The 18,632-nt window shown below is 43.4% G+C and overlaps 1 protein-coding gene across 3 annotated transcripts; it reads left to right on the top strand.

The window, feature by feature from the left end:
* The first annotated feature begins 4,583 nt into the window (after nucleotides 1-4,583).
* Nucleotides 4,584-18,211, top strand: LOC135230844 (CD5 antigen-like). Of its 3 annotated transcripts, XM_064283062.1 has the most exons (6): nucleotides 4,585-4,810; nucleotides 7,124-7,150; nucleotides 10,633-10,959; nucleotides 12,069-12,386; nucleotides 16,891-17,211; nucleotides 17,947-18,211. In XM_064283062.1, exons 1-6 carry the CDS (start codon nucleotides 4,783-4,785, stop codon nucleotides 17,952-17,954), a joined length of 1,029 nt encoding a protein of 342 aa, XP_064139132.1. In that variant the 5' UTR covers nucleotides 4,585-4,782; the 3' UTR covers nucleotides 17,955-18,211. The 3 variants fall into 3 exon arrangements, with proteins under 3 accessions (XP_064139131.1, XP_064139132.1, XP_064139133.1); XM_064283061.1 differs by lacking the exon at nucleotides 17,947-18,211 and having other exon boundaries at nucleotides 4,584-4,810; nucleotides 16,891-17,939; XM_064283063.1 differs by lacking the exons at nucleotides 7,124-7,150; nucleotides 17,947-18,211 and having other exon boundaries at nucleotides 16,891-17,939.
* The last annotated feature ends 421 nt before the right edge of the window (nucleotides 18,212-18,632 follow it).

Genomic DNA, 18,632 nt, shown 5'->3' with positions numbered 1-18,632 from the left:
GAATCTGGAGAGCAGACGATGTGATTAGCATTTACAAATTTGTTCATAACAGATTTTCTATCATCTGGACCCTGTTTCTAATCTTTTCCATAACTCTCTGAAACCTTGCTTTCTCATTTATGAAATGAAGATAATATTATGTTCCTCACAGGTTTTTTTAGGAACCTTTTCATGAGATAAGATTATATGGACCTTTTAACACTACTACCTTGACCTCCCCCCACGTGTCTGTCAGTTTGTTGTACTGTGGGGGCTTGCATGTTGCTGTGACCCTGGAAGCTATGCCACCAACATTCAGATACCAGCAGGGTCACCCATGGAGGACAGGTTTCAGTTGAGCTTCCAGACTAAGACAGGCTAAGAAGAAGGACCCAGCAGTCTACTTCTGGAAAGCATTAGCCACTGAAAACCTTATGAATAGCAGTGGAACACTGTCTGATACAGTGCTGGAAATGAGCCCCCCAGGTTGGAAGGCACTCAAAAGAGGACTAGGGAAGAGCTGCCTCCTCAAAGTTGAGTCGACCTTAATGACGTGGATGCAATAAAGCTTTCGGGACCTTCATTTGCTGAAGTGGCACGACTCAAAATGAGAAGAAATAGCTGCAAACATCCATTAATAATTGGAATCTGGAATGTACAAAGTATGAATCCAGGAAAATTGGAAATCGTCAAAAATGAAATGGAATGCATAAACATCGATATCCTAGGCATTAGTGAGCTGAAATGGACTGGTATTGACCATTTTGAATTGGACAATCATATAGTCTACTCTGCTGGGAATGACAACTCGAAGAGGAATGGTGTCGCATTCATCATGAAAAAGAACGTTTCAAGAACTATCCTGAAGTACGACGGTGTCAGTGATAGGATAATATCCATACGCCTACAAAGAAGACCAGTTAATACAACTATTATTCAAATTTATGCACCAGCCACTAGGGCCAAAGATGAAGAAATAGAAGATTTTTATCAGCTGCTGGAGTCTGAAGTTGATCGAACATACAATCAAGATGCACTGATAATTGCTGGTGACTGGAATACAAAAGGTGGAAACAAAGAAGAAGGATCAGTAGTTGGAAAATATGGCCTTGGTGATAGAAAGAATGCTGGAGACTAAATGACAGAATTTTGCAAGATCGATGACTTCTTCATTACGAATACCTTCTTTCACCAACATAAATAGCGACTATACACATGGACCTTGCCGGATGGAACACACAGAAATCAAATTGACTACATCTGTGGAAAGAGACGATGGAGAAGCTCAATATCATCAGTGAGGACAAGGCCAGGGGCCGACTGTGGAACAGACCATCAATTTCTCATATGCAAGTTCAAGCTGAAACTGAAGATAATCAGAGCAAGTACACAAGAGCCAAAATATGATCTTGAGTATATCCGACCTGAATTTAGAGACCATCTGAAGAATAGATTTGATGCATTGAACACCGGTGACCGAAAACCAGACAAGTTGTGGAATGACATCAAGGACATCAACCATAAAGAAAGCAAGAGGTCACTGAAAAGACAGGAAAGAAAGAAAAGACCAAGATGGATGTCAGAGAAGACTCTGAAACTTGCTCTCGAATATCGAGCAGCTAAGGCAAAAGGATGAATTGATGAAGTAAAAGAACTGAACAGAAGGTTTCAAAGGGCCTCTCGAGAAGACAAAGTAAAATATTATAATGATGTGCCAAGAGCTGGAGATGGAAAACCAAAAGGGAAGAACATGCTCAGCGTTTCTCAAGCTGGAAGAACTGATGAAAAAATTCAAGCCTCGAGTTGCAATAGTGAAGGATTCCATGGGGAAAATATTACACAATGCAGGAAGCATCAAAAGAAGATGGAAGGAATACACAGAGCCATTATACCAAAAAGAATTAGCCGATGTTCAACCATTTCAAGAGGTGGCATATGATCAGGAACCGATGGTACTGAAGGAAGAAGTCCAAGCTGCTCCGAAGGCATTGGCAAAAAACAAGCCTCCAGGAATTGATGGAATATCAATTGAGATATTTCAACAAACAAATGCAGTGCTGGAGGTGCTCACTCATGTATGCCAAGAAATATGGAAGACAGCTTCCTGGCCAACTGACTGGAAGAGATCCATATTTATGCCTATTCCCAGGAAAGGTGATCCAACCAAATTTGGAAATTATAGAACAATATCATTAATATCACACGCAAGCAAAATTTTCCTGAAGATCATTCAAAAACGGCTGCAGCAGTAGATCGACAGGGAACTGCCAGAAATTCGGGCAGATTTCAGAAGAGGACGTGGAACCAGGGATAACATTGCTGATGTCACATGGATCCTGGCTGAAAGCAGAGAATACCAGAGGGATGTTTACCTGTGTTTTATTGACTATGCAAAGGCATTTGACTGTGTGGGTCATAACAAATTATGGACAACATTGTGAAGAAAGGGAATTCCAGAACACTGAATTGTGCTCATGAGGAACCTTTACATAGATCAAGAGGCAGTTGTTCAGACAGAACAAGGGGATACTGATTGGTTTAAAGTCAGGCAAGGTGTGCGTCAGCATTGTATTCTTTCACCAGACCTATTTAATCTGTATGCTGAACAAATAATCCCAGAAACTGGACTATATGAAGAAGAACAGGGCTTCAGGATTGGAGGAAGACTCAGTAACAGCCTGCGTTATGCAGATGACACAACCTTGCCTGCTGAAAGTGAAGAGGACTTGAATCACTTACTCATGAAGATCAAAGACCACAGCCTTCAGTATGGATTGCACCTCAACATGAAGAAAACAAAAATCCTCACAACTGGACCAATGAGCAACATCAGGATAAATGGAGAAAAGATTGAAACTGTCGAGGATTTCATTTGACTTGGATCCACAATCAACAGCCATGGAAGCAGCAGTCAAGAAATCAAAAGACACATTGCATTAGGTAAATCTGCTACAAAGGACCTCTTTAAAGTGTTGAAGATGTCACCTTGAAGACTAAGGTGTGCCTGACCCAAACCATGGTATTTTCGATTGCATCATATTCATGTGAAAGCTGGACAATGAATAAGGAAGACTGAAGAAGTATTGATGCCTTTGAATTGTGGTATTGATGAAGAGTATTGAATAGAACCATGGCCTGCTAAAGAATGAACAAATCTGTCTTGGAAGAAGCACAACCAGAATGCTCCTTAGAAGCAAGGACGGCGAGACTGTACCTTATATATTTGGACATGTTGTCAGGAGGGTTCAGTCCCTGGAGAAGGACATCATGCTTGGCAGAGTACAGGGTCAGTGGAAAAGAGGAAGACCCTCAAGGAGGTGGACTGACACAGTGGCTGCAACAATGGGCTCAAGCATAACAATGATTGTGAGGATGACTCAGGACCGGGCAGTGTTTTGTTCTGTCGTGCATAGGGTTGCTATGAGTCGGAACTGACTCCACAGCACCTAACGACAACAACACCTTGACCTCTGACCCCCAAGAACGTTGTGTTTTGGGCAATGGCTGTTTCCTTTTTCTGGATATGCCTGCAAAGTCTTTCTCACTCTGATTCTCCATTCTAGTCGTCCTTTAACATCTGCTCAAATGCCATCATCTCTGTGAAGTCTTCTCTGATTAGCCCCAAGTAGAGGTGACACTTTCCTCCATTGCGTCCCCAAAGTTCTTATACTTTATAGCAGTTTTCACATGCTATTGGAACTATTAGACCACGTCCATTTGGAATTCGGAACTGTTTCTTATTCTTCACTGTATTGCTTGCACCTGTCACATTGTCTGCCACTCATGGCTGCTGAAAACTTTTTAATAAGTGCAGTAATAAGTAAATGGAGAAATAAGGACTAAAAAAATGAGTGCCTACAGTGAGCCAAAATTCATGCTGAGTAACTGGACTAATTACAAAGAAGCTAAGATGTCTAATTATAGAGGAAAAATTACTCTGCTCAGAACAGTAGATTATGTTAGCATATCAAGCTCACTACTTGAGTATTCCAGAGTTGAACAGTTCTCAATGCATAGCTATGCTTAATAATACAGCAAAGCAGAGGGGCCTGGAATACTGAGGGTCTTGCTGTCTCATCTCTGTTCATCATTCCTTAGACCTAAGGATACCTTAAGTTCAGAAATCATAATGTCCATCACTACGGGGAGCTGTTTCCACTCAGTTTCCAAAGGTGGGCCTAATACACCTGGAAAGACACAGACAATAAGCAAATCCAGCCCTCTTCATAGAACTTGACATCTTGGTTCTGGATCGTGGCCCATTATGACTGCCTCCATGGGCAACTCTGCATTCTTTCTATGGCCTCTGGCTTCCGTATTCTCTGGGCGCTTACTGTGAAGAGAAGGAATCAAAATTGGCCTACTGCCCCCACAAACCATACTTGGAGACAAAGCATTGCCTGGCCTTCTACGAAATGGCCCTGTTCCTAGCATCTGAGTTTCCTTGTAGGAACTATCTCCCCTGTTTACATAGTGAAGGAACTAATGCAGATATGGATAGGGCTGGGATTATAGCAGAGCTAAGTTATGACAGACTGGTTTTTTTGTTTTGTTTTTGTGAACATCTTTTTGCCGTTTCCGGCCACCTCCCTTCCTCTGGAAACATGCCGATTTCAGCAAGTCCAGCCTATCAGTTCTGCCTTCTAAATCCATTGGTTCATGGTCATCTGAGAGCACTTCTGTCACATACAGGAGCTGCTGCCCTCACCCTCCAGACACACTTGCAGCTGAAGCTGAATATTGCTACTCTGGGGTTTCCTTCCAGCCTTAAATTTCAGTTCAATATCTTCAGCTGCCCAGGTCATGGCTCTGCTACTTTCCTTGATCCTTGGTGAGTATCTCTGCTCCTGTTGGCTTAGACTCCAGAGTTTTCTTGGATTTTGATCAGGACAATCTTCCACTTGCCAAGCCTGCACAGATTCCATTCTTCCAAGGTCAGCTTCTCCCTGCTCTCCTTTCTTTATACCTAGCAACTCTTCTAAACCCAAAGGAAGCCACTTAATCCACACCCAATTTATAATCTACTTTGATGGCCAGATTTTTAAAATCTATTCCCCTTATATTTGCAATGACCTATTTATGGTCATTTTTTTTTTCTTTCCATTTCCCTTTTTACATAAATTTCCCGAAAAGTACTATTTATGAGAAAACAGGTAGAGCAAGGGAAGGAAGATGAGCCACAAGACATACTCCCTTTTTTTTTTTTTTTTTAATCATATTACTTGGTTTCCTCTCAAAAATTTTCTCTATCACACTTCCCTAATTTCTCCCAGCTTCTTAACACCCAGGGTAATCTAAAGTAAATGGGGATTTGGGAACTAAAGAGACCTGAGTTTCAATCTTGGCTCTTTAATTTCTTATCTGTCATTCAATATGTCAGTTACCATACATCTGTGATATCTTGATTTCTCATTTATGAAATGAAGATAATGTTATCTTTCTCACAGGTTTGTTAAGAATGTTTGCATGAGATAACTAATTTAGGACATCTAACAATGCAATGCTTGCTAGATAAATTTTCTAATCAATCTCATCCATTTTCATTGCCTTGTTGAAGTCCTGGTTTCCCTCTTTCTCTCTTTCTCTCTCTCACACACACAACTGGGCAAGTATACACTTCCTGAAACATCTATATAGCCCACAGCACCTAAGAGCCAGCTCTGTCCATCATAAATGTACTGCTGAATCTCCCAGGCTTACCTCAGACCCAGCTCCTTCATGAAGCATTATTGGTCTATGTCACCCGCATTATCCCCCTCCCTACAGAGGAGAGCTTTCAAGTCATGTAGTAGCTATATCAATTTCCAGCTCGCGTTGCTATGAGTTGAAATTGACTCAATGGCAACGGGTTTGGTTTTTTGGTTTTTGGTATCAAACTTGGCACATTCAATTTCCTTTGTATGGAAAAATGTTTTGTGTTCATTGTTAGGCATGTAGAGTGTTATACAAATGGTTCACATAAGTATAACTTTGGGTTTTAGGCAGTTGCAAACCAGAACTCACGGAGTCTGAGTGTGGGCATGTCCTGAAGAGTAAGGGCCTGGGGCTATTGAGGAATTCCTTGGAAACCAAGAAAAGAAAGTATCCCAGGACAAGCCACTGAGATACTTGGATTTGCCTGAAAAACTCTAGAGTGGAAGGTCAAAGGTATGAGTTCCTTCAGAAGAATCCTTTAAGATAAGGGAGGAGTTCTGCACTTGAAAATACCTAGCCCTCAAGGACTATTGGAGGTCACAGGGCTCAGGACTGTACAGTGTTAGGAGAGAGCCTTAGGAATGAAAGGGTCCAACCCAGCAGATCCTCCAGGAAGAAACTCCAATATATTGAACGAGTGCGGATGCATAAATCTAGAGATTTGGAACTGAGTAGAGGGCTGCTTTCTAACCTACTGGCCTAAATCTGGGGTCTGTAAACTAGCCCATTTTAAAATGGTTTTAAAAATTCAAAAGAAGAATAATATTTTGTGACACGTGAAAGTTACATGAAATAAAATTTTATTGGAACACAGCCATGTCCATCTGTTTACTTATTGCCCATGGCTGTTTTTAAACTACAAAGGCAGAGTTGAGTAGTTGCAACAGAGATCATATGGTCCACAAAGCCTAAAGTATTTACTATCTGGCCTTTTGAAGGAGAAATTTGCTGACCCTGGACTAAATGCAGTGCCAGTGCACACAGGCCAATCCCACCACTTTTCCCTACTCCTTGCACGGCCCCCACTGTGTCTTTACCTCCCCCCACCAGTGCATCTTTCCAGTGGCCTCCAGCAACTCATTTTTGTTGACCCAGAGGTGGCTTTACCACACTGTAACTACAGGCTGTATTAACCAATCAACATAGTTGACTGGAATAGAAATCCAAATCTAGGCATGTCTGGCACAGAGTTCCCATCACATGTCCGGGGAGCAGGATGGGGTCAGTTAGCTGTGGTAGAATTGGTCTCTGTAATTCCTTGCCAATGTCCATGTGTCCTTTGAAGCTGGCCATCCCAGGAGAAGGTGCCAACAAGCCTGACTTTGGAGGTTGTATATGTACCGCCCCAACTATCGCGCAAGTTTTGGCAAGGGCCTTCCAGAGAGTTGTAGTCAGCAAAGCCTTGGAAATTGACTATATGACCTCACTCACTGCCTTCTTTTTTCCCTAGCCATTTGCACTGGACCTGGCCTCATAGGTAAGATTTTTGGGGGATTCCTGAGAGGTAGGCCTTTCAAGCTCAGGAAAGTGGAAATTTTGAAACTAACCGGACCACAGGGAAATTGTTGTTGTTAGGTACCACCGAGTCAGTTATGACTCATAGTGACCCTGTGTACGACAGAATGGAACCCCACTCGGCCCTGTGCCGTCTTCATAATCGTTGTTATGCTTGAGCCTATTGTTGCAGCCACTGTGTCAACCCATCTGCCTTTCCGCATTCCCACCCCCTCTCAGTCTTGTCTGGATAGATTTCTACCTCCAGAACTTATAAGGAATTAGGGTGGTTCATCCTGCAATGAGAAGTCTCTGGCTGGTGCAAACGATTTGCACTCGTCTACTCGTCTATGTGCAAAAAAGGCTTGGTGAACTGCTTCTGTGAAGATTACGGCCAAGAAAACTCTAGGGAGCAGTTCTACTCTGGGGTCACTATGAGCTGGAATTGACTTGATTGCTTTTGTTTTATCCTGCAAGGGGACTCCTCTCCACTTGGCCTCCATGGCCCAAGATGCTTGGCCAACATCTAAGTATCATATGGCTTTATTTCAGGCCAAGTAGGAGCAGTTCTACTGTGTCCTGTAGGATCTCTATGAGTCAGAATCTACTCTATGGCACACACAACACACAACACACACACACACACACACACACACACACACACAGAGGTACCTTACCATCTGGTGGCTATCTCTGGGAAATGAACTTCCTTTTGCTCCACTTGGAACCAGCACATCCAGGTCCCCCTGCCAGCCTTAATGTTACCTTTATTTGAACTGTGAATCCATCTGCCTCTGCGCAGTACATGGCTGGACCAGCAGAGTTCAGGCTGGATGTCAGCCTCCATTGGTCACCTCTGCAAGGAGACTTTGGGCAACGCACAACCTGCACAACCAAGCAGAGGTTGGGCTGCACAAAGAGCATAAGTCTATGGAAGAGGGAGGTTATGATGGTACAAACTCAAGGGGGTTGTTTGTAGAATATCAGTTTTTTTTTACATAGTCCCTGCAGTCTATCCTTTCTCTCGAGTAGAGAGTTTACTAGAGAGAGGAAGCCACAGACTCTGCTATGGGTGTGGAAGCTTCTGCATCCTGCTGGATGCAGTTTGATTTCTTAATGAGCTCAGTTGTTGGGTCCTCAGTCCAACTCTCAGATGACTTGATCTTTTTACTTTGGCCTCCAGGACTGTTCCTTGGTGCTGGTATTGGGAAACAATGGCTCTCTTGACAAACCTCCCCGTACTCTAGGATGTTTTTCTTCTGACCCTGGCTCCCTCTCTAAAGCCTTCTGATGCTAAAGGCTGCTAACGGCACCGCCTAGGACACAACTGCCCTGATGATTCTTTCTACTCTTTTGTAGCTTTAAAATCTTACTCAGCCATTCTTTCTCCCCGCAAGCTGAATTTCTTTTATATTTACTATTTCTTTTTTTTTAAAATACATATTTCTTCTTTCCCATGGGCTCTTCTAGTATTTCATTCCACAGAAAATTAAAACTCATTAAAAGGGAGTTTATTTTAAAACTAGCATTTTATCACCCAAAATCAAATATAATAACCTGACTGTGATCTTACTAGCTAATCTTTCCTGGAGTAAATAACAAGGTCAATGCAAACTCTAGTCTTAGTTATGATGAACTATACTGACTCAAAAGTTATTTCTGGGTGACTCCTTAAGAATTATATTTGTACCCAAATGTATCAGCCTTAAACCCGGGTGCAAAAATGGTAACTTTCTTAGTTTTTCTATTACTAATTTAATTTCAAGTATTCATTCTATATATTCTGCATATTACCAAAAAAAAAAAAAAAAAAAGGAATAAGAAGAAACAAAAAACAAATGAACAAACTAAACATAAGCTTTCCAGTGCAGTTTAATATCAGCCAGATCAGTGTTTTCTTATTCAACCACTTCTTCTGGGTTAATTCTAAGTTTTCTGGGGAGTTTACACAGCATTGAGACAAGGCAGGCAGCAGGAAATATGGTCCTCAGAAGTCATATTCCATCCCTGCAGGCAGCTGGGTCATCCCGTGTGGTCTATGTTGACATCTGTTAAGCCACTCATATCTCTATAGGTCGCAGACCACCAGCCCAAATGTGATCCCTCCAGGTGAACCAGACCTCTCTCAGCTAAATGTCCCACTGGCTAACTTCCCCACTCTGTGGAGCGTGACAAATTCCTCTCTTTACCTTTTTCACTCTGGAGCTACAGGAGACTTGGAGGGATTACTTCAGCCTAGTGACTAAATATAAGCTCCTTGAGGGCAGCAATATTACCTGTCTTATTCATCGCTGTTCTCAAAGTTCATAAAATAATACCTTGAACATAGTATACACTCAACAAATGTTGCCTGATGGGCTGTTTGTTTCCTATTCTACTTCTATGCTTCAGGAGAAGGGAGAGGTTTCTGTTAGTCTTTTGCCCCCCATAGTCTACTTGAGAAGCAGAACCAAGTCATGGATTCCTCAAAACTCATGTATAGGTTCTATAGAGCCTCTCTCCTACCCCAAACCCATCCTCAGTGACCTCTTAGACTAGAAATTGGGGCTCTGAGACTCTGAGGCTCTAATGATTCCTTTGTCTGGTGTTCTCTGTATTTCTTCTGACCTGGATGCTTGGGCATGGGAAAATGTCACAGGAAGTAACAAGGATGATGTGTGTCACTGCTAATGGGATAGAGAGGCTGTTCAGCTTAAAAAAAAAAAAAAAATCCATTGCCATCGAGTTGATTCTGACTCATAGAGTGTAGAACTGCCCCACAGGTTTTCCAAAGCTGTGATCTTCATGGCAACAGTATGCCACAGCTTTCTCCCACAAAGTGGTCAGTGGGATTGAACCATTGGACCTTTCAGTTCACAGCTGAGCCCTTTAACCACTGTGCCACCAGGACTCCTTTGTTCAGTTTAGGTCCCCAAACTATACGTAGATCTCTCAGTCCCTCCTCCGTCTGACGTCCGTGGGGAGAGACAGAGTCATGAACAAGAAAGATCACATAGTAACCTTCGGTAGACTTGGATGCTGGCCTGGGGCTTCTGCTAATTTACAGTATGACCGTAGGATCTTCACTTCTCTGGGGATTGTCTCCCTTATCTGTGAAATAGTGGGATTGGGCTTTATAATCTCTATAGGCCCTTCTGGTTCTGACCACCAGAGATTCTGAGAATTCTGCTTTATCTTTAATCAATATCCTTCCTTTAATCTGCAAACAAAATCCTACAGTCATATCTAGGAGTCTGTAGGTGGAATTTCTTGGTAGGGTACAATTAAGGGTGTAGCAGAATCAGAGCTCAGAAATGGGGCCCTGCAGGTCCTCTCTCTCCCCTTCCCTTCTGTTTTCTCCTTCCCCTCCTCTGACTTTCCATGCTGCCTGTGAATGGTGAAGCAGTCCCAAGCTGACTGACCACACCCCCTGAGGACCCTTTAGACTTCTCCTGGGTCCCCAGCTAATAGTGCGTCTCCTTGCAGAGTCTTCATACAGAGCGCGACTGGTGGGAGGCCCCCACCGCTGTGAAGGGCGAGTAGATGTGGAACAGAACGGTCAGTGGAGCACTGTGTGTGGTTACAACTGGGACTTGAAGAACGTAGTTGTGGTGTGCCGGGAGTTGGGCTGTGGAGCAGCGAAGGGAACACAGAGTAGTTTTCCATATAAGCCACAGGCGGAAGAGAACCAAGACTTCTTCATCGAGGAGTTCCACTGCAAGGGGCTGGAAGATACACTGGCTCAATGTGAGAAAGAAGATACTGATTATGGGAGCTGTAGCCACCAAGACTACGCAGGAGCTTCATGTGAAAGTGAGTATGGCAGGGCTCACAGACCATCTGCCAGCTGCCCATACCCCACAAGGCCACACTTGTTTGTCTTTACTTCCCACTGTGGACTTTCTCATGGGCTGCAATGGCTAATTGGTCCCTTGTCCTTCACATCTCACACTTGACCTAGCGATAAACGTTATCCTCACCTAGAATTGTTACTGCTACTTGCTTGAGCTAATGCCTTCCTCTTAGTTACAAGATGTATGAGAACCTGTTTCTTTTCTGAACACACACAGACGCACATGCAGAGACTCCCCTGCAGTCAGGAAGCATATGCTGAATAGGGTACCAGGTATCTGGATCTAGAGTTGGAGTTATGGGGGACGAAATGAGCCCACGAGGTATAATTTATACTTGACCTATAGTTTCGGCTCTCAAGTTGTCCACCAGCTAGTCAGGTAGGTAGGAGGTGCTCACGGGAAACCAGCACACTCTCACATGTTTTTCTCTATTCCTTTCCTTTCCTGCATACATTTGCTTTCTATGTCTTAATAATTTCTCCCCTCTCTGTGTGTACTTTTCCCCAGTAGACTGTGATTTGGCTAAGTGGCTAAGCCATGTCTTCTCTTTCTCGGCCTCCCATGAATTTTTTACCAGGGAAACAGTCACCGACTCTTTGTGACCTGATGCTGAGGCTTCTTTCCTATTTTTTAGAAGTCTTGAAGATTGAGAGCCCTAATCTGGGATTCTTGGGTGCTAGTGCTGACACTAATAGCAAAAGGCTTTGGCCTTGGGCACATCACTTCACTTCTCTGTATGTTATATTGTGTTTGGTTTTTTATTTTATTTTTTTAAATCTACACAGTGTTTCTATCTGCCTTTTTTGAGGAGCAAATGAGAAGTTGAATGTGAAAAGAATTTGAAAAAATAAAAATGCGTAGAAATGATTAATGGTTCAACTCAGAACTGACTCATTGGTTCATTCATCTACTCATTCAGCAAAGCATTCGTAAGCAGTTATTAGGCCCTAAGCACTCCAGTCTACATTGTACTAAACAGCAAGAGAGTAGAGATGTATACATTGATTCTCTTTTCTCAAGAAGACTGTGTTCTCGCAGGGAACAGACACTTCCTCTTTCTTTTTCCAGTCCCAGAGACTGTGCGGCTGGCTGATGGCCCCGGACGCTGCATAGGGCGAGTGGAGGTGAAGCATCAGGACCAGTGGGGCACCGTGTGCAAAGCAGGCTGGAACCTCCAGGCTGCCAAGGTGGTATGCCGGCAGCTGGGATGTGGGAAGGCCACACTGACCCGAGGAAACTGTAAAAGAGCTACACAGGGCCAAGGTCCCATCTGGCTGAACCAGGTGTCATGCTCAGGAAAAGAACTAACTATTCAGGATTGCCCTTCCAGGCCTTGGGGGAAGAACAACTGCACCCATGACGAAGACACTTGGGTCCACTGCGAAGGTAAAACCTGCAAATTCAGAGGCTAAGATTTTTCATGAATTTATTAAATGAAATTTTATTCAGTCATTATTTACAGAGAATTGTAAATACACATAGCAAAGTTAATTGTGCTTATCCTTAATGTTCTGGTCTTTAAAACAGGACTAATAATACCTGCCTTTGTATATAAAAATGATGTAAACAAACAAAAAAACTAAACCTGTCATCACTGAGTCGATTCTAACTCATAATCAGTGTCCTAGTCACCTAGTGCTGCCGTAACAGAAATACCACAAGCGGATGGCTTTAACAAAGAGAAATTGATTCTCTCACAGTCTAGTCGGTTACCAGTCCAAATTCAGGGCATCGGCTCCAGGAAGGCTTTCTCTCTCTGTCAGCTCTGAAGGAAGGTCCTTGTCCTCAACCTTCCTCTGGTCGAGGAGCTTCTCAGGCACAGGGACCCCCTGTCCAAAGGACACACTTTGCTCCTGGTGCAGTTTTCTTGGTGGTGTGAGGTCCCCAACTCTCTGCTTACTTCCCTTTCCTTTCATCTCTTGAGAGATAAAAGGTGGTGCAGGCCACACCCCAGGGAAACTCCCTCCACATTGGATAGGGGAGGTGACCTGAGTAAGGGTGGTATTACATTCTCACCCGAATCCTTTTTAACATAAAATCACAATCACAAAACAGAGGACAACCACACAGTACTGGAATCCTGGCCTAATCAAGTTGATACACCCATTTTTGGGGGGACATAATTCAATCCATGACAGTTACTATAGCAGCTCTATTAGTATATTAAACAATATTAATCTCTATATTATTAAAAAAAAAATACGAACTATTATTTTATTGAATTCTGTATAAGTTTTCTGAGCCTGATTCCCCAATTTTCGGTAGCACATTTATTTAATGCTGGCCTGGCTTCTTTCTTCCACTCAGCATGCTTTTGAATTGATAATCGCCTCCTCTGCAGTTTGCTCCCAAATGGTGTATCTAAAACCCGAAACATATTTGTTTTGTTCCATAAAAGACCCCGTTATAACAATGGCTTCAGTGGGTAAAAAAACCTAGGTCTAGACTCTGCCTCTCGCTGAGGGGGGAGCACAAACTTCACTGGGAGATGGACCCTGACGATCGAAACATACACTGTAGGAAACCCAGGTGGTGTAGTGGTTAAGTGCTACAGCTGCTAACTAAAGGGTCAGCAGTTCGAATCTGCCAGGTGCTCCTTGGAAACTCTATGGGGCAGTTCTGCTCTGTCCTATAGGGTCGCTATGAGTCGGAATTAGCTCAACAGCACTGGGTTTGTTTGTTTGTTTGTTTGTTTTTTGGTTTAGCTCATATAAAGGGATTAAAAAATTTTTACTGTGCCTTGGGTGAAAGTTTGCAAAGCAAATTCGTTTTCATTTGATGTTGTTAGGTGTTGTCGAGCTGGTTGAGTTGGTTGCATCTCACAGCAACCCTGTGTACAAAAGAAGGAAACACTGCCCGGTCCTGCACTATCTTCACAATCATTGTTATGCCTAAGTCCATTGTTGCAGCCACTATGTCAATCCATGTCCTAGAGGGTCTTCCCTCTTTTTTGATGACCCTCTGCTTTACCAAGCACGATGTCCTTCTCCAGGAACTGGTCCCTCCTGATAACATGTCCGAAGTATGTGAGATGAAGCCTCACTATCCTTGCTTCTAAGGAGCATTCTGGCTGTACTTCTTCCAAAACAGATTTGTTCGTTCTTCCGGCAGTCTATGGTATATTCAGTATTCTTTTCCAACACCATAAATCAAAGGCGTCAATTCTTCTTTGATCTTCGTTATTCATTGTTCAGCTTTCGCATGCGTAGGAGGTGATTGAAAACACCGTGGCTTGGGTCAGACTCACCTTAGTCCTCAAAGTGACACAGCTTTGCTTTTCAACACTTTAAAGAGGCTTTTTGCAGCAGATTTGCCCAGTGCAATACGTTTTTTGATTTCTTGACTGCCTTTTCCATGCTGCTCATATGTTAATATAGACAACAGCACACAAGGGCCATAGTCAAGGCAACTTGTGGGATGAAGTTCCTAGGCTTGAAGGCTAGAATTCTGTTGATAATTTTTGCATCTGTTTTCATGAGGGACATCGGTCTGTAATTTTCCTTTTTGGGGTGTCTTTGCCTGGCTTTGGTAATCAGGGTTATGCTAGGTTCATAGATTGACTTCAGGAATATTCCTTCCTTTTCTATACTCTGAAATAGTTTGAGTAGTATTGGTATAAGCTCGTCTCTGAATGTTTGTAGAGTTCTCCAGTGAAGCCACTAGGGCCAGGGCTTTTTGTTGTTGTTGTTGTTGTGTGTGTGTGTGCATGTGTTTAAACTCTTCAAGCTCTTATTTAGTTATGGATCTGTTCAGTTTTTTTTTTGTTTAAGGAGGTAGTGTGTTTCTAGAAATGTGTCCATTTCCTATAGATTTTCAAATCGGTTGAAGTGCAGTTTTTCGTAGTATTCTGTTATGATCCTTTTTATTTCAATTAGTTTGGTTGTAATGTCACCCATCTCATTTCTTATCCAAGTTACTTGCTTCCTCTCCTGCTTTTCTTTTGTCAGTTTGGCCAGTTGTTTGTCAATTTTGTTGATGCTTTCAAAGAACCAACTTCCAGTCTTATTATTTCTATTATTTTTTTTTGTTCCCTACTTCATTTATAATGGGATTTTGATATGCGTTTTTCAACCAAACAAATTGTGGCTGTTGTTAGGTGCCATAGAGTCAGTTCCGACTCACAGCAACTGTATGTACACTAGAACAAAATGTTGTCCAGTCCTGTGCTAGTGTCACAATCATTGCTATGTTTGAGCCCATTGTTGGAGCTGCTGTGTCAATCCATTCCCTTAAGGGTCTTCCTCTTTTTCATCAGCCAAGCATGATGTCCGTCTCCAGTGATACCAAACAGATAGGGGCTAGCTAATATACAATAAAAACATACTTAAAAACCTGATTTAAAGTTTTTTAAAATTTCTGGTGGCTTAAAGTATCTCTTTGGAATGCTACCAAATCATGAAATCACCCAGAATTAATTCTTTAAGTAAGAGCTGACCTTAAATTTCTATTTTGATTAGGTCTTTTCCCCAAATGAAAAATTATTGCACAAAGTCTTAAATATCTGAAGAATTGACTGCCAAAGTGTTAGATGAAAGAGAGGAAGCAGTGGCGTAGGAACCAGAGGGGCCTCTAAGAATTCAGTCTTGGTATTGAGTACTATTTTGGCTTGAGTAAAGACAAATATACTGTAATCTTAACATTAGGCATGTGGAGAGAGAGAAATTAGGCAACATTAGGGAGGATGGGGAGTCCCTGGATGGTGTGGATGGTTAATGTGCTCTGCTGCTAACCAGAAGTTTGGTGGTTCAAGTCCAACCAGAGGCACCTTGGAAGAAAGGCCTGGTTATCTACTTCTGAAAAATCAGTCACTGAAAATCGCATGGTACATAGTTCTGCTCTGACACGCAGGAGGTTGTCATGGGTCCGAATAGACTTGATGGCAACTGGTCACTGGCTAGAAGGGACGGACCTGGAGCTGAGAAGTTAATCCTGCCTTAGTGCTGCCTCTCCTTTTCCAAGGGGCTGGTAGCAACCCAACTTACAGGTTCAGGAAGACAGAGGTAAACTGTGACTGACCAAGTTGGCCTCAAGATCAAAAGAGGGTATGGCCGTGGCATCAGAAGTCTCTGAACAATATTGATACCTGTTATAAGGACAGTGGCAGAGTCATGCCTCAGAGATGCCTGCCCTAGTTGATTACAATCCTCGGTTAGCATCCTAGGTTCTGAGAAACGGAATCTATCCCCTTTGTAGAGGAGAGAGGCAGGGGGTCACCAAGGACAGGAATATAAATCCAGAATGTGAGCAAAACCCCAGGAAAGTGATCTAAGTATATACTGTAGGTGCTGGGTTCTGGGCGACTGCTCATGTATGCCAGGATCCTCGTTAAGAGACTATGGACACCAAAATTTTAGCCGTCAACTATTTTTCAGCTCCACTCGCTGATGGGGATGGGACTCCCATTATGTAGTCAGTTTTCGCTCCATGGACTCAGGCTGGCAGAACCGAAACCGTGGTGGTGGATATTCCACATCTTCACGTGGGCAGAGATGGGTTCAGAGGAATAGACAGGCTGGATCGTCAGTCTGTGCTGCCTCTGCTTTGATTCTCGCTTGGGCTTTCCGAAGAGTTACCAGAAAATGCATTCAGTGTGGTGCAGTCCAACCACCCCATGTCGCTGTTAAGTTCTTTAGTTTTTCAGACCTACTAGAAAGTCATGCATACATGTTAGATTTACAACATAGGTGGAGGAATGAAAATATATTTGTTAAGGAAAGGGATCTAGGCCACATGTGTTAGAACCTGACGGAGACCTAGAAGAGGGACTGTAAACACAGAAACACATGTGGAGAGTTTCATATGCAATGTGTTTGAGTGAGGATGTAAAGGAACTTTTTTTTTCCCTTTCTCTACCTCTCTCCAACCCTTGACTTCCTCTTTGACACCACAGATCCCTTTGAACTGAAGCTGGAGGGAGGAGAGAGCCACTGCTCTGGACGTCTGATGGTGCTGCACAAGGGTATATGGGGTTCTGTCTGTGATGATGGCTGGGGAAGAAAGGAAAACCAGGTGGTATGCAAACAACTGGGCTGTGGCCATCCCCTCCTTCTACCCTTTGGAGTCCAGAAACACTTTGGCCTGGGGGTTGGCCCCATCTGGCTGGATGATGTTCGTTGCTCAGGGAATGAGTTGTCTCTAGAGCAGTGCCGGCACAGGTTCTGGGGGTATCATGACTGCACCCACAAGGAAGATGTGGCTGTGATCTGCTCAGGTAAGTCCTGCAGCTGGAATCCATGAAGACTGGCCTGGTGTGGGCTGCAGAGTAGGAGTGGAAGTGGGGACTCTTTGGACACAATCTTGAGAAAGTCTTTTCAAAGAGCCTGGAATACTAGCCCTGAACTGGAGACCTCTTTGGGGAAGTGGGAGAAGAATCCTTGCCCTAACTTGGGCCAGGAAATACAAATGCAGCCCTTGAGTGGCTGACTCAAGAGACCCACCAGTCAGCAGCTCAGTTTTATAATCAGAATGGGAGCTGACTGTGCAGAGCTATTTGGCTCTGGAACTAGGTAAGACCTGATAGTTGACCAAGGAATGTGAGGAGCAGCTTAGTGCCTTGAAAAGGAGGGGTTTGGTGACACAAGACTGGAGTTTGAGCCCTGCTCAACTACTTTGAAGCTATGGGATCTTAGCTAGTCGCTTAATTGCTCTGAATCTGGTGCTTTCGTGTGTGAAATAGGGAGACACTTGCCCCATTTACCTCAGCGAGTTTTATGATCGTGGAGGATAAAATGTGCTAATATATGTGAGTATTGTTTGTGACTCACATGGGAGCTGGTTGGGTAAGTCCCTGGGGTACTGTACTAGTTTGTGACTTGGCCCCACCATCGGTGTGTGTCTTAGGCCCTAGGAAGGTGCCATCTATTTTCTTAGCCTCTTTGAGCTTGAATGAAACAATCCTTTCATGACCTGTTGCCACCCTTACTGTATGTTCTTCTTGTCTTTCCAGAGCCGTAGCCTGGTCTTCTTGATGTTTCATCAGGCTCCCACTAGCTCTGGAATGACCCTACTTGTCTCATGGGCCCAGAATATTCCATTTTTTTCATGCTGGGCCTGCAGACTTTGAGGCAGGCAGCCTCAGAGCCCAAACTTCTAAGAGACACCTGCTTTGGCTTATGCTCCTACACTGAGCAGAATAAGCTGCCCTTTCTTCTGAAATTGTCCTTGACAAGATAACCAAAATGGCCTCTGAGTGGAGACTTAACCTTCTAATGAAAGAAGATCAACCTCTTCCTCCTTACTGGGGGATCAAACCTTTGTCTAAAAAAAATGTATAGTCATCCCCAAGCTAGGAGCACCTGTGTGAAGGTCAATCCTGAATATTCATGATTAATTTGCATTTCCTTGTCTGCTCTCTGTAAAAGCCCACCTCCCCAAGCTGCCTGCAAGCAGTCTTGGAGGCATCAGCCCCGATTGCTCCTTCCCTTGTACAACAAAATAAAGGCATCTCTCTGATCTCCCACTTCGGCCTTTCGTTTATTGGCTGTAACAAGTCAGGCTGAGGAAAACCTGGGGTTTTCACCTGGCAACAACTTTAGCCACCATCCCTCATTCCCTAAGCAGGAGTCTGAACACTGTGCTCAAGCCTTGCTCTCAGAGCCAAGCACACCCATCCTTGCCTGTTATGAGAGTTAT

The sequence above is a fragment of the Loxodonta africana genome, chromosome 3, assembly GCF_030014295.1.
Source record: "Loxodonta africana isolate mLoxAfr1 chromosome 3, mLoxAfr1.hap2, whole genome shotgun sequence".
NCBI classification, from domain to species: domain Eukaryota; kingdom Metazoa; phylum Chordata; class Mammalia; order Proboscidea; family Elephantidae; genus Loxodonta; species Loxodonta africana.
Note: the sequence above shows the minus strand (reverse complement) of the source record. Positions and strands in the feature narration are given on the sequence as shown.

Excerpts from the sequence above, each read along its gene's own strand:
- LOC135230844 (XM_064283061.1), top strand. The coding sequence starts at position 4,783 with ATGGCTCTGCTACTTTCCTTGATCCTTG. Across the intron at positions 7,151-10,632 it reads CACTGGACCTGGCCTCATAG|AGTCTTCATACAGAGCGCGA; the intron begins GTAAGATTTTTG and ends GTCTCCTTGCAG. Across the intron at positions 10,960-12,068 it reads CGCAGGAGCTTCATGTGAAA|TCCCAGAGACTGTGCGGCTG; the intron begins GTGAGTATGGCA and ends TTCTTTTTCCAG.